At 39.3% G+C, this 24,217-nt stretch overlaps 1 protein-coding gene across 1 annotated transcript in view; it reads left to right on the top strand.

The window, feature by feature from the left end:
- MAP3K5 (mitogen-activated protein kinase kinase kinase 5) overlaps nucleotides 1–24,217 on the top strand; it is a 163,685-nt gene that overhangs the window by 98,539 nt on the left and 40,929 nt on the right. Inside the window, exons 12-18 of the mRNA XM_063443265.1 lie at nucleotides 3,886–3,935; nucleotides 6,313–6,408; nucleotides 8,718–8,799; nucleotides 12,214–12,347; nucleotides 21,206–21,333; nucleotides 22,806–22,942; nucleotides 23,379–23,484. Coding sequence (XP_063299335.1) covers nucleotides 3,886–3,935; nucleotides 6,313–6,408; nucleotides 8,718–8,799; nucleotides 12,214–12,347; nucleotides 21,206–21,333; nucleotides 22,806–22,942; nucleotides 23,379–23,484 — 733 coding nt within the window. The remainder of the gene's footprint in view (nucleotides 1–3,885; nucleotides 3,936–6,312; nucleotides 6,409–8,717; nucleotides 8,800–12,213; nucleotides 12,348–21,205; nucleotides 21,334–22,805; nucleotides 22,943–23,378; nucleotides 23,485–24,217) is intronic.

The following is a 24,217-nucleotide window of genomic DNA, read 5'->3' as shown; positions in this document are numbered from 1 at the left end:
TTTTTGACTGACAGACGCAGGCCCTCATTGACACATGCACTGACATACACTCACTGACGGATACAGTCATTGGTACACCTACTGTTTAAACAACCACCCACTGACAGCCACACCCACTGACAGCCACACCCACTGACAGCCACACCCACTGACAGCCACTCCCACTGACAGCCACTCCCACTGACAGCCACTCCCACTGACAGCCACTCCCACTGACAGCCACTCCCACTGACAGCCACTCCCACTGACTGGCACACACTCTCAAATACACATTGTAACGGACCGTTTCACTTACAAGAGGATACAATCCGTTTAGGCGATAATCCCCTTTTTGAGAGACAGGCACAGCTACTGCAGAACACCAAACTCCCGAACTGGATACAAGATAACACTCCGAACTGGAACAGCTGAACAAGAAAAGCATACAATCCGCTTACACTCCTGGCAGTCATCTTACAATCCAATTCCCCCCAAGAACGAGACGACACTTCATTTTGAGGGTTAAACAGGAACTCAGGACTGGCTCATCCAGCCTGGCTTTTCTTTCCAACTCACACATACAGGCCACACCCAGGGGGAGGCATAAAAGAACCAATGACATAGATGTTACCTCCCACACATCCCCTCCCCTTAGTGTGACACATAATCCCATTATGCATACAGTTTAAAATGTACTTTTACACAACTTTCCTAACTCTAAAACCATACATCACCTTCACATAAAAATACATATCCACAATCAATCCATTCAGGGGAACAACATATTAAAAAATGGCATGGATCAGACCAGGGGTTCAAAAGTTAGTAAAGTATCTTTTAAAACCCCTAGCTTCCCAGCTCAGACTGTTTTTTACAGAGCCTTCTCTGTGCTGGAGAAGTAATCTAATTATCTCCAGCACAGAGACAGACTCCATTAACCACATGGTTACAGAAAGACATAAAACACTTTAAAATACAGAAAGTTACTTTTTAACCATAACACACAGACATTTCACATATCCCCAGATAGCTGGGATCTGAGCGCACAAAACTACCGAATAGCGCGCAGATCCTATTCACACAGTACAATTGCCATGGAGCTAAAGTCTTTCCCATAGTCTTTCATTATATGAATAGGCTCCATGGTATAGCTATCTGGGGTATCACATTCCCATAAAGTCTGGTCCATAGTCCAAAGGCAGCAGGCGGGCAACCAGGCTTCTCCAGTTCACAGTGGCGAAGTTGGTTTCGCCACACACATACACTCACTGACACAAACATCCTCACTGATTTGAAACACTGACCCACACATTCACTTACAGACACTGAGAGCTACACACACTCACTCACACACTCACTCACACACTTTCTCATACACTTACTCATTGTTTTGTATTATTTATTTTTGCAGCCCACCCTGAAAGTGCCGCCTTGCGACAAACACAGCCCTGCATATATCCTATTAATAAAGTAAAATCTATACAAATTAGACACAAAATAAACCGCACCGTAGGGAAAAATACATCCTCATTAGAAAAATTACCATATATAACAGACATAATAATGCTAAATAATGTAAATAACAATGAAATCACCAATTCGGAATGGATTCATGAACAATTATTAGGAGGACATATAGAATTTTAAAGATTCAGTGTTGAGTCCAAAATAATCAGGCACATCAAATTCACTGTTCAGACCTTGCATGTGTGTAATGTGAATATCCACTTCACCTCAGAGAAGGCTAACTTAGACCTGCAATCAACTCTAGAGTTTAATAATACAGTCAGTACTTTGGACAATAAGTTTAGAAATATCAGAATTATTGCAGATATGATAATTATGTGTTATAGGGCAGTGTTTTTCAATCTTTTATGGAGCAGGTCTAAAACAAAATTATTACATCTGCCTCAAGAATGTACGGTAATTTCTGTTGATTTAAATTCCAAATGAAACATGTAGACTCTGATATTCCCATATTGGAGAACACGCTTGATTAAAGATAGTAAAGAATATTTTCTAAATAAATATCATATAATGTGAATATTGTGCATGTAAGTATAAAAGTCACAAAATGAAAATATAATACACATAATAGATATACAAATTACATAGAAACACACATTTACACACACACACACACACACACACACACACACACACACACTTACACACAGGGGACACTGACACACACATATATTTACACACAAATACACATAGACACCCAGAAGACACGAACACACACGTAGATCTAGAGGACACACACTCACTGATAGATACTCCTTGCTGATTTGACACACACTGACTGACTGGTAACTGGTACACACACTCACTGACACTCACATATACATTCTCTCGTACACTCCTAAATCGTCACTTCCACGCCACCTGCCTTCATTCACCCTTTTGTACAAAGCGCATTCAGGCAGAGTAGGCCTTAGCTGACAGCCGCCGCCTCCAGGGGGCCCTAAGTGGCCAGCCTGTCAGCTTTCGGCATGCCCCCCCACTTGTGCTGCGTGTACCCCTTGGGGTTGAGAACCTGTGCTATAGGGAGAATTATGTTCTACAGAGATAATGTGTTCACAAATTCAATATAATGTTATTGTATTTATTCACTTAGATGCTCAATGTCAGCGGCTGTAATAGTGTCACAGTCTGCGAGAGTGTCAGAATGGCGTACACTTCCTCCGCCATGTAATAGCATGCCATTTTAGGGGGGTTAATTTAAGCTGTGTCACTATGAGGGTAATTTCATAAATTCACCTACATACCTAATACACACTTACAACACCCACCACCCCAATTCCCACTTCCACAGAAAACTCTACACCCAACACAAAAACCAGCACTAACAGGGTTATTTTTTGTATTAATTATTTTTATAGTAATAACCCAAAAAAATAAAACAAAAGCTCTCTGATCATTGATACCTTACTGTACAGCACAAACACTGTACAGTACAGCGACCAGGCATCAGGGAATGGGTTTAAAAAAAATTAAACTGCTGCTGCTGAAAAAAAGGGAACGTTCCCCGTACATAGATTAGAGGGATTCCCTGCTCTGGTGCTTTTGTCTATGTTCGGGGAAAATTCCCTGAACATAGAGCAGCTCCCCAACGTGGGGAATCCCTTGAATCCCCATGCTAGAGAGCTGATCATAAGTGTGAGCCGTCACAAAGTGAGGACCACCTCTGTCCGTATTGGTGATTTATGTTGAGCTATATGTGGACTGGAGTTTTTCAAGGACATTAAATTTGGATCCTGGTTTAAGAGTTCAACGTGCGATATCAAATTTTTTGCCCAATTCACTTTGTATAGACATTGGATCCAATTATGCAGAGTTTGGAGATGGGGGAAACTAGATATCAGAGAGAGCTCTGTGACTCTTCTCGAAAGCCTGTTCGAGCTATTCAGTTAGTGTACTGAGGATTGAAGGTGAGCCTCAGAGATGGGTGGTCCATAAGATGTGAGCCACTCTGCTCGGTGATACCAGTGAATCTCAATAACCTCCTAGAGCCAAGAGCCTCCTAGTGCTGTAACCAATACAATATGTTTTATTAGATATGGTGATTGGAGTGTCCCTTTAAAAAAAAAATGAATGAAAGTTATGCAGGCCCTATATATAGCATTCAATATATGTGTGTGCAAAGGTTCTTTGTTAACTGCTGTGTGAATCAACTCTTTAGAAAGCAGAAGTGGTAAATTGAATTTATATTGATTGCTTAACTCAGTGAATTGTACACTGCTTTTCGATATCTGTGTTACTTTAACATCTAATAATGTAAGTGTACTTAAATGCCTGAAATCTTCTCTATAGTACTGTATTTCTCAATATATCACTGCTGCTCTTTGCTTGGTAAATATTGTGTGTTAATGATTTTTTAATTGTTTTATTATTATTTTGCAGAAGGGAATACATGAATGGAACTTCAGCGCTCTTTCTATCAGAGGTGTAAGGTAAGTCTCTCCAAAGCTGCTGGTTATGAGGTTGTAGAATTAAAGGGTCACACTGCATCACATTGAGTTGGTTATAATGTCTGGAGTCCCTGGCACGGTCACTCCACTCAATGTTAACCCTCCCTCAGTCCTTCCCTCACTAGAGGTATGATTAAGGGAGACATTACCCACTTTCTTCGAGCCATACCGATTCATACCTCCAATAGGTCCTGTGATAGGCTAAAAGCAGCTAGTTTACACTCTTATCCAATCACAGCCGCCCATTGATCATAGACTGAGCAGCCTGTAGAGGTATAGCTTTAAACCATTACAAAATTGTTTAGCGTTGAATGTAGGATGGCACCAGAGGACATTTGTACTTTTCACATTATTAAACATTGACTAGTCATTAATGACTTATACAAAAGCCATATCCAGTCTTGTTTCAATTAAGGAGATGAGATTGGAACTGTAGGTTGGACAGGTAACCTGTCCATTAAATAAAGGCAAAACTGCCTTGTTACTGAGATATGTCTTCTCCTGAAAGATTGGTTAGTATGAGTTATGCCTTGATCCTAACATATTTAAAACTATGGTACGATATAATATACACACTACTATGGACAATAACCGTAGTGAAATGTATAAAAGTACTTAACTTAGTTATAATACAGCCTCCCAAGATCGTTACCCAGAGAAGACGACCTTTTCATACAAAGATAACCAAAAAACAACACAGAACTTCGGGATACGGCTGGAAGTTAATCTAAAAGGAACATAAAAAAATGCAACAATAGTGAAGTACAGTCAACACGTTGACGTGTTGACTGTACTTCACTATTGTTGCATTTTTTTATGTTCCTTTTAGATTAACTTCCAGCCGTATCCCGAAGTTCTGTGTTGTTTTTTGGTTATATTTAAAACTATCACTAGATTCCATATCTGAGAAAACTGCATGAGAAAGATATGTAACTATCTCAAACTCTCAACAACTGTATCGGTGAGACGGTAGTGCTAGTGATCACCAGCGCCTAGTCCGAGGCTTCTTCATTGAAGCTGAGGACTTGGGCAGGTGAAGAGGGATAAGATAGAGCCCATTGACTTAATTGAGATGGCAAGGAATGTCGTAAACTTTTGAGTAGAGGTAAATCTTTGCTCACGCCTGGGAGTCCCAGGTATTATTTGATACCTGTGGCACCCTTCTGTCAGTTGAGACTATATTCAGTGGCCTCATACTAAAAGATGGGTGTCCTAACATCAAGAAGAGGCTATTTAAGCATTTGTGCTGTAAAGATCATGCTGTTGCTGTCTTACTTCTAAATTATCTACCATATAGATAAATTTGTTTACGCAGCCCTTGCCACACCTCCTTTGGTTGTGGCTCACACAGTCTCCATGAAAAAAAAAAAGTTCAATTTTCATAACACAGTGTGTTTACTTTAGAAGTTCTTATCTCCTGTTCTGTTAATTGATCTTTAATCATACACAGAAGATTGGCGTAGGTTTTAACATGCAATTAATAGAGCATGCCATAAGAAATTCTAATTTAAACACACTGTGCAATAAGAGAATCTAAAACATTTGGGCTCTTTTACAGGTAGTATATTGGGAATCTGTGTTAGTTGTTGCCAGAGGAGGTTTGTCTAGGGTTTCAACATTATTTAACTCCATAATGGCAGAGAATGGAACAGTGAGACTGCAGGGACATGATCTAAACACCAAAGCAGCTTTTTTTTTAAGCCAATGTTGTATTGGTGCTTAGTGTCGCTGTAAGTATAGTGCTAGAAATCCTTAATCCTGCTACTATTAGTTAAGCGTTCTACAGATATAGAAATGTGCTGGCAGAGGATCTGGAGGGAATTTTAACTTGAGTGAGAAATGAATGTGATTTTTCAAAGTCACATTAGCCAAACTGGACAAATTCTCCAAATCATCTAGACTGTGAGTTCTGCTAACCTGGTCTTTATGTTACGTCCATTTTCAGTTTACATCTATTTAATGTCTAACACTTCTTTTGTCTTAATTAATTTTATGTGTATGTTCTATTTCTACACCTCCTGCGTTGTACTGTTATAAAAGGTTTAGAGCTCTGTCTGCATACCCAGTGCAGGAAGAATCCCAAAGGCTTGCAGTCTAAACCCCCAAGACAAGTAAATCACAGAATCAAAGATCACACAGCATTAGGGTAGTTTGTTTTGGCTTTCCAATCACAGTTCTGTATGTGTATTCCTGTTCATTTCTGTTTTTAAAGTTCTTCCTTTTCAAAACGAGTTTGCTTTCAGAATGTTGGCTGTATTACTGTATTATTATATGCTTTAGCATAATGTAAACCGGAAACATAGACATATATGCAAAAGTTATTTCTTGCTCAACATGCCTTCTGTTTTTTTATCTGTAGTATTTCAAAGTTTGACGAACGGTGCTGTTTCCTATATGTTCTTCACAATTCCGATGACTTCCAGATTTACTTCTGCACAGAACTCCACTGTAAGAAGTAAGTACCCTTCTTTTAGAACAGAAGAAAATTCTCAGTAATGATCTGACATTAAGAATAAGTCCAGCCTACTGTATGATATTATCAGTTGCTCTTAAACTGCAATTACATTTAGATCAATCTCATTATTTGTATTGAACGAAGTTGAACTAGTAAGGAAGAGAAAGTTAGTGAATCGTTAAAGGGAAACTTTGTACTCCCAGCACTAAAGTGACCTATAGTGCCCCCCTCCCTCGTTGTATAATATTTTCCTATGGGGTTTTGGGTGAAGCTACATGTGCGCATGAGGACATCCAGCGTCAGGCTACCAAAAGTTGCCTAATGACCCAGAAGTCCCTCTAGTGGCTGTCTGGTAGACAACCCCTTGAGCTGGAGTTAACCATGCAAGGTAATTTGCAGGTTTTTTTTTTTGTTTTTTTTTTAATAAACTGCTATAATTAAGGGGCCTGGGACGCTGAATACAGACCACTTCAATGAGCTGAGGATGGTTTACAATTCTGCTTTACTTGGGTTTAAAATGTGGCTGATCTAATAGGTGTATTATTTGGTTATTAACACGTCTAATGTGCAAACAGAACATATTCAAGGTCAAATTAAGGCAAGAATGGATGTTTTTAGATAAAAACTGTTGTCATTCATTTGGTTGTTGTTATTGCGGGTATCATTGCAACTAAATTCAGCAAAACTAGCAAATCTGAATACAGGTTAACATTTTTTAATTTGAGAATGCTTGAAATTGTTAAATAAACCCTGATGGTGCATCATGTAGCAGTCTTGGCTCTTGATTGCAAATAAGACAAACCTATAAATGATTCTCTGCAGCTCTTTAGGAGGTGCAATAGGTTTGTCTAAGTTTAGACAACCAGACAGTGCCAGATGGACTACAAATGGTAATGCAAAAGACGGTGCTATTGTCCCTGAATTTAGGTAAAGAATATAATCACTGATCTCTGTAAAGTGCCACTATTTATGGCTTTAAGCTGGAGAAGTGTAACTCTGTGACAGAGCTCTTCCTCTTCATGAGAGGACAAGAGAAGGGTGTTGGAATTGGCCAACAAGGGGCTAACTGGCACTTATGGATGTGCCAGATAGGAAATGGAAGAACTAAATGTCACTGCTGGAGTTTAAAGAAAATGCACATTTATTTCCTTATGATACAGTTCACTGTGTTATCTGTTTTATTTTTAATTTTACCCTGTTATTTGCATGTATGTGTTATCCCTATTTCTATATAAATCAACCTTGTAAGCCCCTCCACACACATCTACAGGACTTAAATCTCTCTATGTATACGAGGTGCATAGCAGCACTCACAAACCAATTGAGAGAGTTGGGTTAGTTATATTGGATGGCATGAAACCAGTGGTTAATTGACATATAAAAGTAGAGCTATCAGTCAAGAGGCATGAAGGGATTTCCCAATGGGAATTCAGGCTTACAAGAAAATAACATTTCCATCTCAAATTTTGAGAGCTTATGAGGATGATGATGAACATTGGTGTGTCCATTTGGACTGCACATGTCTCTAGAACACTACATAAAAAGTTTGGAGCTTAAGATTAAAAAAAAACACACAAACAAGTTCGATATACGGTAGTTGTTAGGTTTTATTAATTAATTAGTTAATTAATTTTAAAACTATACTACTGAGTGTCAATGTAATACTTTGTCTCAGAGGTAACATTAAATGTCAAACCCTTAGTTTCCTTTAAAAGTGTGCATATTTATCAAGATACTTCATTTTTATAGATACATGTGTTTTTATTTATTTTTTGATTTGGATCAATATATTCTTTTAATAATAAAGCTGAAATACATCACTTGTGGCTAATACTTTGCATTCTGTTTGTCACTGACTATTGATTAATATTTTTTTTTTTTTTTTACTAATTCCATGTAGACATTCATATTTGTTAATCCAATTCCTCTGTATCCGTTAGCTGTCGTTTTAAAAATGATCCATCCTCTTCATGTTCATTCACTGTGGAAACAGATGTATTGAAATGAGTCATAATTTAGTGTAGACAGTGTCAAATGATGTTTTTAACCCCTTAAGGACCAAACTTCTGGAATAAAAGGGAATCATGACATGTCACACATGTCATGTGTCCTTAAGGGGTTAATTTAATTTTATTAATAATAAATAGAGTGTGTGTGTGTGTGTGTTCACACACCATTCAACAAGCATTACAAGGATATCATATCGTTATGTTTTACTTCTCAGAGTAGATTTATATATATATATATATATATATATAGTATGCCTTTGCCTTACTTTTACTGACTCTTTTTTTGTTCTGCCGATAAAGGTTCTTTGATATGGTTAACCGCATCACAGAGGAACATGGGAAGAATGGAGAAGATGGGGAGTGTGAAAGTGATTCTCTGGAGGTTAGAATGTTTGGTATCTTACACGCATGGATTTTATTATTTTGTTTTAAGAACATTGTCCTACATTTTGCCCTGGATTTTGTAACACTGTTCTGCACTGTGAAAAAGTGCCATTCAATTCATGTTACAAATATGCCTAGAACTACTGCTATAAAGGTGTTGATGGGTATAATGAATTAAAGTGAGCCAATGGCATTGGCCAATAATGGGGTCAAGCTTTAAACGCCAATACAGTATTTTAATCCGCTAGAGACTGATTTGGATTTTTTATGGTATTTTACTCTTGTCTGAACACATTTGTCCTTCTCCTTTTGCAATATGTATTAAATTGTTTTCAATCTGTTTTTATTGAGGTCAACACAATAAGCAGTTTTCCCACTAAGGGGATAAAGCGTAAACAATGCATTTGTTATGGGAAAACATGAATAGATATGTGTACAAGTTTATCATAGCATATTATATCCCTATAATGTGGTACACTTTTCATATGTTTTTTTTCTGCATCGGCTGAGTTCAAAATGGGGCCTCATATGTCACTACGCAGTCAAGTTGTGTCTAACTAAGCATGTGATAGAGCTTTCAGTATATGTAACCTTATATGTAATTAAGTAAACTTTGCCTTTCTATTGTAAGCTTAATATGGGTCGGTAGGTATATAACTAATTACAGCAGCGTACCAGATAGCCTCTGGGTACTATAGGGCACCAATTTTGTATGTGCTTGCTAAAGCCACTTGTGACGTCCTATGGATAATTTCACTATAGGTTGTGCCACGTGCCATATTTGCATTTGGTTTGCTAGTAAGTTGATTACCATGGCATGTAGCCTATGTGGAGAACATATTCAGGTTTAAGTCGCGGTACACACATTTACATAGTCAACATATACAGTAGTAACTGTAGGTAATTATGCAGCGAGTGGATAGGGGTGACGTGTTACCTTGTGGATTTATAACCCAAGTGATTAGGTACACAGACCTATCATATGATGTGTTCAAACAGTGCTTAGTCTATTGTGACTCTAACATGGATATTATGAATGCCTATAATATATGCATTAATAGTAGTAACTTAAACGTTGCGTCGGAGAACAGACAGCTTACATGTAGCATAGAAATTAAACCAACACTGATGCAGCATGTGTATAAAAAATAATTGCCGTTGGCCTGCGAGATAGGTGACAGCCATCTATTGGAGCTTATGCGATAATGGATACTTCGATGCAGAAGACGCTCCCATACCATCCTTGCAAATTTATAGCGAAAATATATAGGGCAATCAAAATGAACAGCAAAAAAGAGGGGAAAGAAAAAGGGGGGGGGGGGGGTGAGTGAATCAAACCTAGATGACTATAGCCTAGGACTCTGTGGTGATCAGATTAGGGCCATCCATGACACAGCTACCGTGTGACCCCAGTGTGCCGGCCTATTCCGGACTCAGTCCACCGGCAAGGCTTTCCGTGGCCCTGTGGGCACTCAGAGGCAGAGACTGTTCACAAGACCCCCACACCTAGAGTCCGAGAACCATCCGCCCCCTGCACCTCCCCAGCGCCTCTCAAGCCTCATTGGAGTGTGTGCCCCCCCCTCCCTTCTGGCGCCGGCCACATACTTGGGGTGGGGGGTGCGCGCCTCCCCAGGCCACCAGTCCTCCGGAAAGGCCCACATCCCCCCGGTCCACCGGGCTCGCAGCACCCGGGGCAGGTCCTACCGAGGACCACCACAGACTCGGCAGGTCAGGGCTTCCACTCCTCCAGTGGACAGGTAGTCGGGGGAATCCATCAGGGTGCCGGCAGCATCTTTGGCCACCCACGCTGTTCAGGTCAGCACCTCATCTTTACCCGGGAGCAGGCAAATGTGCGGTTGTGGTGAGTTTGAAGCCAGTAGGGTGCAGCTGCACCTAAGTCCTTATCCTCTGTAGCTCCAGTGATTGCCCATGTCACCATAGTCCCTGTCTGGGGCACTCCTCACGTCTCTTCAGCCCCGTTTGCTGGCGGGCTCCGTTTCGGCAGCCTTTGCCAGTCCAGGAGGTCGGCCTGGGCCCAGCACGAAACTTCCGTCTCGGCCCGTGTCTCCTCCATGAGGCCGGGATTACCCCCACCGGCAGGGGGGGATGGGGGAGCGGGGCCGTGCCCCAAGCCAGCAGCATCCGTCACCAGGGTAGGTTTCAGCTTTGTGTCTTCTGTTTCTTAGCGCGGGGGATCGGTATGTGTACTGACCGGCTCGTGGTCGTCCGAGTCTGGTCTTGCGGCCGTTGGTAGGCCTTGAAGGTCGTTTGTGGTGCTTCCAGCCTGCTTTTGGGCTCAGTTTGGTAGCATCTTAAAGCTGGCGGTATCCTCCACCCTGTGGAATCAGGTCTTTGTGCCTTCTGTGGTCATTTTAAAGCCTTTTTTTGTTTGTTGAGGCCTGGACCCACTTTAGCTTGCTTCCAGGCAGCTCGGCAGCCCGGCCCCGCCCCCCAATATTTATTAAATTGAAGCTACATCAGGTATTTAACAATTCCTAACAATTCCTAACATATTTCTAAGATACTCCCAACCACCATCACCTTAAGCTTCAACAAATTGAAATGTGAGTCCATGTAAATAATTAAATTTAGGCTAGTCATTCATGAGAATGTGCTCTACAGAGCTCTTGTCAAAGTGAGAGGAGATGGCACCATGTTTTTCCAGTGGCACGGTGGACCAATGCTCGCCTGCTTCTGGAAAAATCAAATCCTGGTCTCAGCAGTTTTACACAAACTAAATTGGTTTATTTTAAACCAAATAAAAGAAAATGTGATGTTAAATTGTTCAAACCAGGCCCCCCCAGCTTCAGAGTCTCCTTTAGAGGTGGCCACAGGTGTGTATATTAAGGAGGAGTTTATCATTAGTCAAATCACTTTTATTATTTTTTCCAGTGAGCACAGTCATCTGCATTAGTGAGTATACTCATTTTCAGCACTAACACATTAATTATTTAGTTTTAACACTGCTTTTAATTGCTTTCATCACTTTTGTTTGTATACTCACTATGCTCTTACTAGTATTTAACACTATTTTATTTATAACACTATTACTATTTATTTGTCTCCCACAGTAGGACCCACCGATAATGGGGTACTTTGAAAGTAGTGGTGGGCTTAACAACATATGGCCATATGGTGGAACCAAATCCCCATTTTTATACTTAGTTAGGCATTTTAGTAGCCTTCTTTGTTTTTTGTATTTTTTTTGTAGTCTGAGTACGCTGCACTATTTTCTCATTCGTTAAATTGTTCAGTCACAGTATACTAGAAAAGAACTAGAAAAGCAAGATAATTCATCCCAGTGTGTATGTCATTTTTGTAATATGTTTAACAAATATTAATAATACGCCTACTCATTTACAGTACAGACTACAGATTCACTTGTGTAATTATAAAGTTTTGAATGTTGCAGTTTGACTATGAATATGACGAAAATGGAGATCGGCTAATTCTGGGTAAAGGTACTCATGGAGTAGTGTATGCTGGACGAGACCTCAGTAACCAAGTCAGAATAGCAATCAAAGAAGTCCCTGAAAGGGACAGCAGGTGAGTACCATCATAATTGTTTGAAAAGCCATCTAAGAGCATTCCTGGCAAGCCTTTGGCAACCCAGCTGTTGTACTCGAACAGTGTAACTTTCTGTTCATTCAAAGTGAATTTTAAATATTTGGCCTAAACAGCCAATTTGGAAATTATCTTCAAATCAACTATGTTTAAAATTAAATTATGTTGACATACATGTTAAAATTTACTTTGAAATCTCAATTCACACTTTGGTAAATAACTCTGTGTCAGGATTACAGTTGATCCAGCACACAGAATTGTCACACCTAGGACTAAGGGTAACATCTAACCAGACCTTAAAATGACCGGACTTAACGTACCTAAGAATAGTCAATATACTAGACAAGGTCCGATACACAGAAATAAGGAAAAGCCAAAAGTCAAGGATACCAGAAGTCAGGGAAGTCAAAACAAAGCCAAAGTCAATAACCAGAAACACACGATCAGGAACACACTCTCGGATAACCTTCTAAGGGAAACCACGACAGGGCAATGAGAAAGGATGAATATGTGACGGTAAGATGTTAATGATGTTCAACCAGCAGCTGGAGGGCCAAAGAAAGCCATCTCTCCTCTTGTGTAAGAACTTGCAATCCCTCTCATTGTTTTCTATTTGTTGGATAATCTATCCTACATATTTTTCTGTTACTTAATTAGATTTAGTTGAAATTTTAAATTATGCTTGTTTACTTCTTAAACTATATGAGGTCACATTTCATAATGCATGAAATAAGTATGTATAAACACAAATGTGAAAAATAGCTTAGAGCGATATGCTCTGGTTAATATAACCTACCATATATACTAGAGTATAAGACGAGTTTTTCGGCACATTTTTTGTGCTGAAAAAGCCACACTCGGCTTATACTTGAGTCAAGGTCTGTATTATGGCAACTTACATTGTACTTGTAATGAGCCCGGCGGTCCTGTTGGGGGCCGGAGCGAGCTGTTACTTACCTTTACAGCAGCTCCGTTCAGCTCCCTGTGTAAATCTCGCGAGACCGCGCAGCACGCAGACCGCGAGATTTACACAGGGAGCTGAACGGGGGATGTGAACGGAGATGACCAGAGCTGCTGTAAAGGTAAGTAACAGCTTGCTCCCGGCCCCCCCTGCATAGTACACACCACTGGACCACCAGGAATTTACATAGCCCCCCTCCCTGGCCAGGCAACAAGCAGGGAGGGAGGACAACAAATAAAATTTACATAAATATTAAAAATTATAATAAAACAAATATTAAAATAAAAAAATATAAAAATAATAAATAATGCCCTCCCCCCACCCAGTTTATGTATATCACACACTCTGCATTCATACAAACACACTCTGCATTCATATATACACACTCTGCATTCATATATACACACTCTGCATTCATACAAACACACTCTGTATTATATACACACTGTATTTATTATATATACACACTGCATTCATTAAATTCACACACACTCTGCATTCATACAAACACACTCTGCATTCATACAAACACACTCTGCATTATATACAAACACACTCTGCATTTATTATATATACACACTGCATTTATTATATATACACACTGCATTCATTAAATACACATACTGCATTCACACACACTCTGCATTCATACAAACACACTCTGCATTATATACACACTGCATTCACACACACACACGTTCTGCATTCATTATATATACACACTGTAAATAAATATTAAATTAATATAATGTTATTGTGATCTAATTTTATTTAGAAATTTACCAGTAGCTGCTGCATTTCCCACCCTAGGCTTATACTCAAGTCAATAAGTTTTCCCTGTTTTTTTGTGATAAAATTAGGGGCCTCGGCCTATATTCGGGTCGACTTATACTCGAGTATATACGGTAATTAATACTCGCACAGGAAGAATAAAATCACAGTACACAAGGCTATATGGTCCATTGACCATTACATCAACAGGGACTTTTATGACATTGCATTCTAAATACATAGACTTTAATATATAGTTAGTCCCCACTTTGCAGCTAAATCATCTTCCATTCTTCTGGGAAGGCTTTCCTAAAGCTTTTGAAATATTTATGTGTGATTTATTTTCCCATTAATCCAGTAGACCATTTGTGAAGTCAGGCACTAATGTTGGCTGAGAAGGCTTGACTAGCAGTCTCTGTTCCAGTTTATCCAAAAGGTGTTTGGGGTTAAGATCAGGGCTTTTTGTGGGCCAGCCAAGTGCTTTCACACCAAACTCATCAAACCTTATTTCTGGACCTTGCTTTGTGTATTGGTGCACAGCCATGGTAGAATAGAAAAGTACATTCACCCAATATGTTCCCACAAAGTTGGAAGCATAGCATTCCCGGTCCGTCATCCGGCATTAACTGCTTCCCCGGCATGATGGACTGGGTCCGTCATTGGTTATTAAGGGGTTAAGGGGCTAACTGAGCTCTTTAGAATAACCATTCTACATAGAGAAAGGTGTACGATGCTCCTCCAGTGTATATAAACTGTAGAAAACAATGAGAACCTTTCTATATTATGTATGATTTTTTTTTATTTATTTATTTTTATTTGGTGTCCTTTCAAAGGAATGAGAATATTCAGAATATTTCCCCTTTGTGCTTACACTAGGAGAAAATTAATATTAACTTCTTCAGCTTGGAGCCTTGAAATGTTGAAACATGAAGATTAAAGCATGGGTCTTATTCCAAAGGGACAGTTTGGCAAATCTACAAGTTAAATAGTAGCTAAAATGCTTTCAGTGCTGTGGGAACTGGTGACTCACAGTTGCTTGAAGAATAATGCCAGGTTCAAACACGGTCCATGGTGCTTTGAGTGGAAAGAATGCTGAAGAGTGTGAATATAGTAGTAACCGTGATTAAGAGAGTTTTTCTAGCCTTGTAAGCAAGGCGGGATTTACATTTCACATGAAAGGCTATTCGTCATTTCATGTCTTATTACACAGATCTGCCAGCTCCTGTTTTTCAGACCGGTTTATTTAAAGCTATGTAATATTGTAATATTTTCTTAATACTGTATCTCTGCTTACTTTAACAAACTTGAAGATATGTGCTGGACATTAACACAATAGATCACATTTTAATGTGCGTTTGCTTGCTGGCAAAATGTATTCTTTTTGCCTTTAATGGATCGTGCAGCCAGCGTTCTGTAAAAACTGGTTGGCAGTCCTCAAAACCAAATACCTAATCCAACCCAGAAAATTTTAGTTTTCTCTACAAAACTGAGAATTTACAAGGGAATTACAATATGTAGGTCAGAGTAACATAGTTGGGACTGTAATTCACCAGAATTGTTTTTGTAGCTCATAATAAAAAAAAAAGGGAACTCAAACATTTAACATATCAAAGCAACTTAATGAATCAACATTAAAAAAAAAAAAAAATTTAACTTAAGAAAAGGGAAGCAGCAAGAAAGTTACTTTACTGAATTGTTTTTCTTTTTCTTTTAGAGTGTAGATAAATTGAGGTATTCAATAACAAATGTGATGAGCACAGGGCATTTTTTTATTTTTGTTGTTGTTGTTGTTGTATATGGTATTTGAGAGGAATCCCACCACGTCTAACTCATATTATAACATATCTTTTCATCTTTGTGCTGATTACTCCCTTTGTATATCATAATGATAATTGTTATCAGTGCATTCCACATCACCATAAAATGTGTAAAGAAAACACCTAATTATTGGATGCGAAGATATTTTTTTTAGGTGATGAGAGTCCTGCTTGTGTTGTTAATTAGTGATGTCCCGAACGGTTCGCCAGCGAATAGTTCCTGGCGAACATAGCATGTCCGCGTTCGCCACGGACGGCGAACATATGCGATGTTCGGTCTGCCCCTATTCGTCATCATTGAGTAAACTTTGACCCTGTACCTCACAGTCAGCACACACATTCCAGCCAATCAGCAGCAGACCCTCCCTCCCAGACCCTCCCACCTCCTAGACAGCATAAAATTTAGATTCATTCTGAAGCTGCATTCATTTTTTTTTTATTATTTTTTTTGTGTTTATTATACATTATCCTCCATAGCCAGTAACCTGTGTTTATTATACATTATCCCCCATACCCAGTAACCTGTGTTTATTCTACATTATCCCCCCATAGCCAGTAACCTGTGTTTGGGGTGGGGGGGGGACACCTAATGTCCTCCCCCTGGCCCCCACCCCTGAGTTCCAAATAACTTTCCCATGCTGTGTAAAATGACAGAGCACTCTGATTGGCTTAAACCCACCAATCAGAGTGTTCTTAGCCTAATTGCAGGGCGGGGCAAGGCTTTATAAGCCTTCCCCCGCCCTGCGTAGCTCAGTCTGCGCGGAGCCCTCCATGGGTGAAGATGGATTATTTTTTTGCGCTCGAGTTTATTTTATTTTAAGTTCGTCGGGTATGATGGCTTTTTATTTGGCCTTTTTGGGGGCTGAAAAATTAAGATTTAAAAAAAAAATGTAGGGCCCCCACCCGCCGCTCAGGGGTGGGGGCCGTGGGTGGACAGTAGGTCCCCCTCCTTATTGTTTTTTTAGGGCCCCCATCCACCGCTCAGGGGTGGGGGCCGGGGGGGTGGACGGTAGGTTCCCCCCCACCATTATTATCTAGGGCCCCCACCCACTGCTCAGGGGTGGGGGCCGTGGGGAGGACAGTAGGTCCCCCCCCCTCTCTTTATTTAGGGCCCCCACCCACCGCTCAGGGGTGGGGGCCGGGGTGAGGACGGTAGGTTCCCCCCCTATCTTTAGGAGGTAGATGATGTCCTGTGTGCAGTATTTGCACTCTGGCTAATGCTTGAACGTGCCCCTTGAGCACAAGGAAAAGCTCACATATCCAGAGCATTGTACCATTTGGCAGTGTCAGGAGAGCCTGGCATGTAGCATAGACATTAATAATCGTCATGTTCATTTATTTTATTTTTTTTCTAAAAATTAAAATAATAACATCCATAACTATATTTCTTTTGAGTATTGGTTTCAGCCAAAATTAGGTAAGTGCAATAACTCCCACTTTAAAGGGATTCTATAGTCACCTGAACAACTTCAGCTTAATGAGGTTGTTCAGATGAGAACAATAGCTCCCTGCAGCCTTTCTCATGTAAACACATTATTTTCTGAGAAAATACAGTGTTTACCTTGGAAGCTAGGAACACCTTCAGTGGCAGTCACTCAGACGGCAACCAGAGGGACTTCCGAGTTCAGGGCTGCCTAATTCGCATTCATCACGTTTGATGTCTTCACGCTTGGGTGAATACATCAAACGTGATATCAGGAGACAGGAGGCCCTGTGAACGTGCCTCCTGTGTCCTGTAGTTAACCCCAGAGCCTGTCAGCAATCAGAGCCGACCGTGCGGGGAGAAGAGACACACAGGCAAAAGCCGGAGAGCGAGCAGGAGGATCCAAGCCGTCAGTAAACTTATTTTGGGAGTGTGAAAAGGTGTGGGTGAGAGAGTGAGAGAAATAGATGTAAATGGAATTAAATACAGAGAGAAAGAGAAATATGGAGAGAGAGATATAGTGTGTATGTTTAACAATATTTATTTTCAATGTGTGTGTGTGTACAAACACTATATAGAGAGATATCTCTTTTTATAGTGTTTGTATTCTTTATACATTGGGCTGGAGGGCGGGCATAGACAGCGAGCTGAGCTGTCAGCCCTGCTACTTTGTCATTATGTCGAAAAAGGCCTGCTACTTTGTCATTATGTCGAAAAAGCCCTGCTACTTTGTCATTATGTTGAAAATTGCATTTTGGTTAAAAAAAAAAAAGTGATCCGATTGTCCGCAAAGCACAATACATGTCAGTATTATTATATTTAAAATTGCATTTTGGTTAAAAAAAAAAAAAGTGATCCGATTGTCCGCAAAGCACAATACATGTCAGTGATCATTATTGTACTACGGTTAAAACTCTAATGTAAATTCCCATTGAATTTCTGCAAGCGGCCTGCTGAGAATCTCTGCGCTGGAACCGAGGCAAGTTTTATCTATAATAAGGACTCAAAAATGTTTTTTATTAAGGGGAAGTTAATATAAAAGCAAGAAAGAAGGCTAGGGGACCTGTCTTTCTTGCTTTTATATGTTTACCTTGGAAGCTAGGAACACCTTCAGTGGCAGTCACTCAGACGGCAACCAGAGGGACTTCCGAGTTCAGGGCTGCCTAATTTTTTTTTTTTGGTTAAAAAAAAAAAAAGTGATCCGATTGTCCGCAAAGCACAATACATGTCAGTGATCATTATTGTACTACGGTTAAAACTCTAATGTAAATTCCCATTGAATTTCTGCAAGCGGCCTGCTGAGAATCTCTGCGCTGGAACCGAGGCAAGTTTTATCTATAATAAGGACTCAAAAATGTTTTTTATTAAGGGGAAGTTAATATAAAAGCAAGAAAGAAGGCTAGGGGACCTGTCTTTCTTGCTTTTATATGTTGACTATAGTGCTCCTTTAACCCTAACAGGGCTAGTGAACAACCTTGTAGTTAAGTAATTTTGGGGCAATATAGCCAGACTAAAAACATAGTTCAAGTGGAGATTTTTTTTTTTCCTAGTTAAAGGGACAGTCCACTGCCCAACTAAAAAAAAATAACTAAAATCACTATTTAGTAGATATATGCCCCAGATGAAAACTTGCATGCATTTACTTATACATTTTTTCATTGGTGCAGATCCTTAAAACAGTTTGCAAAACCTGCAGTTCTTTTGTCTGCTTCCTTTGCAAACCCCCCCCCTTCTCACCCTGTCCATGATTTCTGTGGCTGTCCAAACATTCTGGGCATTTGCTGCCTCTTGAGTTTAGTTCCACTGAGCTAACCAAACAAGGAAGTAACAGAACATGTTGTCTGCTTAAATGCCAAGGGGGTGTAACCAGGTTAATGTATAAGTGTGTCCATTTCTATTGAAATCTGAAATTTTTGCTAAATGAAAAAAAGAGGACACGCTCTAGACCCATAAAGCTTTAGTGCTTTAGGGGACTGGAGTGTTTATTTAAGCAATTTTGGTCTAAAATGTTTACATAATTATGAATTCCTAACAATTCACAGTGTAGTGAATGACACAGAGAATGTGGGTGTGATGGTATTTTCTTCCTTAGCTAAGTCTTTGTTCAGTGAAATACTGGTAGAGTTGCATAATTGTTTTTTTTGTAGTCACTTCATCTTATTCACAGCCGGAGAAGCAAAAAATTAGATATTTCTCCAAGATATTATTCATAAGGACTTATTTTCACTTCTCTTATAGACTACATGGTAGAGGTTTCTCTTGTAGAAAAAAAAAGAGCTGGCTGTTACATGCCAGTTCTGACAAAATTAAACAAAACATGCTGCTGAAATGAGAAGGAAATGGACTAAAATGTGTATTCAGTAATGTTTTGCATAATTTGACAGGACATTTAGTTTGCATGGAGGCTGTTTATTTAAAGGAACACTATAGCATTATGATTTTAAACCTGTATTCCTAACGCTTTAGTGCCCCTCTCCCTAGTTTAATAAAAGGTGCCCTCCTGCGCCCCTTCGATTTAATCTAAACTTTTTCCACCGCTGAGGCTACTCACCTTTATACCTGCCATAACGACATTATGAAGGGGACATGGCCTTCTCCACGATGGTCCAATCGGTTGCTCCTCATAGTGGTGGATTTAACCCTGCAATGTAAAAAGTGTAGTGTTTTACATTGTGATGTTAAAAGAACAGGACCACTGCACACACTTCATTGAGATGACATGGTTTGGGTGACTATAGTGTTTCTTTAACTGTAACTACCTCCATACCTGTAACTTTGTATTTTATTATTATGCTACTTTGCAGCAACTGAAACAAATCTATTAATTTTTAACTGTTACTTCTTTCCTCGAAATTAAAAGCCCTATGCCAGGCATAGGCAACCTGCGGCACTCCAGATGTTTTGGACTACACCTCCAATTAGGCTTTACCAGCATTATGGGTGTACGAGCGTTATGGGGGATGTAGTCCACAACATCTGGAGTGCCGAAGGTTGCCTACCCCTGCCCTATGCTATAGTTCAGGCCTAAAGTGCCCACCTCAAACAGCTGTGTTCATTATTTTGCTTTTGGTCACAGCGTATCTGTAGAAAGTGTGGGTATCTAACCAGATATTCTTTCCCATCTCCTATTCATGTACCTGTGATAGTTGGGCAGGGCTGTAGTATCCATTACGCAAATATAGGAGAGTGCCAAAGGGCTGTGTGGAATGAAGGGCCCTAGCCAGCCTAATTGTGGAAGCTTGTACTAAAAAATAAATATCAATAATTAAAATCTGTTTAGAGCATGTGTAGCAATGCTTTGTCTGTCTGCTAGTGAATAGACCAATGAGCAGTCTGACTCATTGCAGTATTTATTTTTATATTTGTATTTGTTAATTACATCTGTGTTTGTAAAAACCTTTCAGAATTATATTTAAAATTGCATTTTGGTTAAAAAAAAAAAAAGTGATCCGATTGTCCGCAAAGCACAATACATGTCAGTGATCATTATTGTACTACGGTTAAAACTCTAATGTAAATTCCCATTGAATTTCTGCAAGTTGTGTCTTGAGCAGAGTACCTAGAAATCTCCTAGTCAAACGGTTTGTTTTTCCAAGTGGCGCTGGTGAGTGAAGTCATTATAGAGGTTAATGGGGACACAAGTGGGGCATCCTCACAATTAAATAGATTTAATTTCACACAATGACAGAAGGCAAGGGATATTAAGAATAATTGGGGAACTCAAATGGAATTGATCAGTACCTGGTTCAAATGACAAAGACCGTTAAAAGTAGTTTTTTTTTTTTTTTTTTTTCCTTTTTCTAACTGTGTTGAATGCAGTGTAATCTTCAAAATCTAGACAAGCTATAACTGGTGGTTATTTCTTCAGGTACTCACAACCTTTGCATGAAGAGATTGCTCTACACAAACATCTGAAGCATAAGAATATTGTCCAATATCTAGGTTCATTCAGTGAAAATGGCTTCATTAAGATCTTCATGGAGCAGGTACCAGGAGGTATGTTCCTTTATCATTTGAAGTTCATAATAAATGATTAGTAAACTCTTGCATGTATTAAGGGTAAACATTCCATGTTTAGTCCAAACTGGTAATTTCTCCTTGAATATCAATGGATGTCTTGTTTGTACTAGGGATGTGCATGGGGAAAATGTTCGGAACTTCGACACTTCGGAACTTCGGCACTTCGAGACTTCTCTTCCAGCCGCTTAGTAGATAAGTCCCTAATTCCCACGCTACTTAGGCAATTTGTCAATTTCGGATCTTCAGAACGTCGGCAAATCGGAACTTTGGCAATTCAGCTATTCGGACATTTGGAAGTATCCGAATGTCCGAATTGCCCAAAATTCGTCCGAATTGACATTCGGAACGAAACAAATTGTACATGTCTAGTTTGTACATCCATCTAGTAGTCAGAACATTACAAACTAATATCATAACAAATGCAGAGGCTTCCACAAAGTGAAGGGTAATGTTTGCATCAGCATCAGGGACAGTGCAAGGACTTTTGGCTACACAGGCGTAGATGGAGATATATATATATTTATTTTTTTCACCTTACAAACACTCATACCACGTATTCATTGAGGAAAACCTTATATCATGCTAAGCGAGATAGGAATGTGTGTTTGTTTGAGGAGATGCTAAGAATATTCAGGTAATCAAAATGTACATTTTGTACTTGCTTGTACCAATATGCTCTCTTCATGATTCCTGTTTTACATTAATTTCCTATGTGATGACCTATAAAATAAATATGCTGCTGTAGCAATTGGTTGCACCAAGATAAGAAGTGATCAGAGTGCTCATTTTCATTACTCTATTTAAAGGACAACAGTCACCTCTTCTGTACAGGGAGTGAAGCAGGGAAGATCATAGAGACTAACTGTGGTCATGGTGGTAAGAGTCTGTATGTGCTGCACCTGTTTAAAGTACTGCACCTACAGAGATATATTCACTTTTGTGCCAGGGTTAGTTGGACAGGCGACAGACTTATTGGATTTCTTTTTTGCCATCAGCATGCTTGCAATGGGAAGCTTGATCTCACCTCTCTCCTCCTTTCCTCTATTGCCATTTAGGTGTGGGGGGGGGGGGGGTTGGTTTTTGTTTTTCTAAAAATCCCCTCATTTTGTCCATCACCACTCTGTCAGCTCAGAGTGTGCGCATGCATTTTATACTGGTGAAACGGTCCAATAAAATGTTTGTCTTTAAGAAGTATTTAATTGGACATTCCGAGGGCAGGGAAGATGTCAGACTGAGACATGGAGAACAGCGCCAGGAGCTTTGCCTGGCACTGGATTACCGGGAAGTGTATTGCTTATATTTTGCAAGCATAATGCACAAGATGACATTTTATACTTAAAACGGGTTAAAGAAATCCTTTAACTTGTTTGCATTCAAATTGTTCATATGAAACCAGGGCATTGTTTTAGCATATGTTAGAGAAACTTGTTGTCATTTTTTTATTGCAGGGAGCCTGTCTGCTCTCCTACGATCAAAATGGGGGCCCTTGAAAGACAACGAGCAGACTGTTGGCTTTTATACCAAACAGATTCTTGATGGCTTGAAATATCTCCACGATAACCAGATAGTACACAGAGATATAAAGGTTAGAATATGATTTCAATATGAGCACATTGTGCGTTAAAACTTAAATATTCGTAATCTATATTCGGTCTTTTTATTTTTATTTTCCTTATGCCCTGAATATTGTTCAGGGTTTCTGTTTTCTTAAAAGAAATAAGAATACATTATCACAAATAGTCTCACTAATATTATTATATTATGCTAATAATGTAATATTAGCATTACTAATTTTCTACCTAGAAATCCTAATTTCCATATGGGGAACATTTCATCAAATTATAATGTTTCATACATTTAAGAATTTTTATTCTTATATTTTTGTAACAGCGTTTCCCTCCTTTGTAGTGTAGTGATTTGGTAGCATTTGGCCCAATCATTTGTGAACACCAGTATTAATAATAAACAAATAATCTGTGAACTGTTTTTTTTTTGTTTTTTTTGTTTGTTTGTTTTTTTAGGGTGATAATGTGTTGATAAACACATACAGTGGGGTGCTAAAAATCTCAGACTTTGGTACATCCAAGAGACTTGCAGGAATCAACCCAAATACAGAGACGTTCACTGGTAAGATAGTTCTACCTCCATCAATTCTACCTCCTTCCCTCATAAAGTGATTCATGCCATATACACAGCTCACCTACACCATGCCAGCGGCATTGCTAGGTGGCAAAAATACGATGACACCCGTACTGTGCCCAATCACAATTGGTGAATGATGCCAAAAACATTCACTGTTTTCCCATTGACTTGTTTCTGATTGTTTATGTAAAATGTGTGGCATGTGTTCTCCTTATTAATACTATATGTTTTTAATACTTATACTGCACCATTTACGTTATTAAACTGGTTATTGTGAAGAATACCCAAACAGGAGAAAAGTCTTATTTTAAAGCATGCTCGTTAATATTATAAATTTGCAATATGTTTGACATTTGCCCTTGTTTTTCACACTTACATTTTATTAGACTTTTTTTATTTATATTGGGGTGTTTTATTTTCATTTTATTTTGTAGTTTTGCTGTGCATAGAGGCAAAACAGACAGGCGTGAGGTACCCCAACCGCAATCCTTAGGCATAGCATTTTGCTGTACATTGGGGTTATAGAGATGACATGCATATTTTTTTTACTATAAAGTAAACATACCTGTGTGATCTGTATAGTTGTGAAACATGCTAAGCTAGGTAATGTATAAGTAAACACGCTGAACTACGCATACACATTGCTAGTGAATAGTGACACAACACTTGTTGCTAGAGAATAGGCTTGCCTACATGAGCATCTGGCATAAAAGGTATC

This window comes from Pelobates fuscus, chromosome 2, assembly GCF_036172605.1.
Source record: "Pelobates fuscus isolate aPelFus1 chromosome 2, aPelFus1.pri, whole genome shotgun sequence".
Classification (NCBI taxonomy): Eukaryota; Metazoa; Chordata; class Amphibia; order Anura; family Pelobatidae; genus Pelobates; species Pelobates fuscus.
The sequence above is the reverse complement of the archived record's forward strand: the minus strand, read 5'-3'. Positions and strand labels throughout refer to the sequence as shown.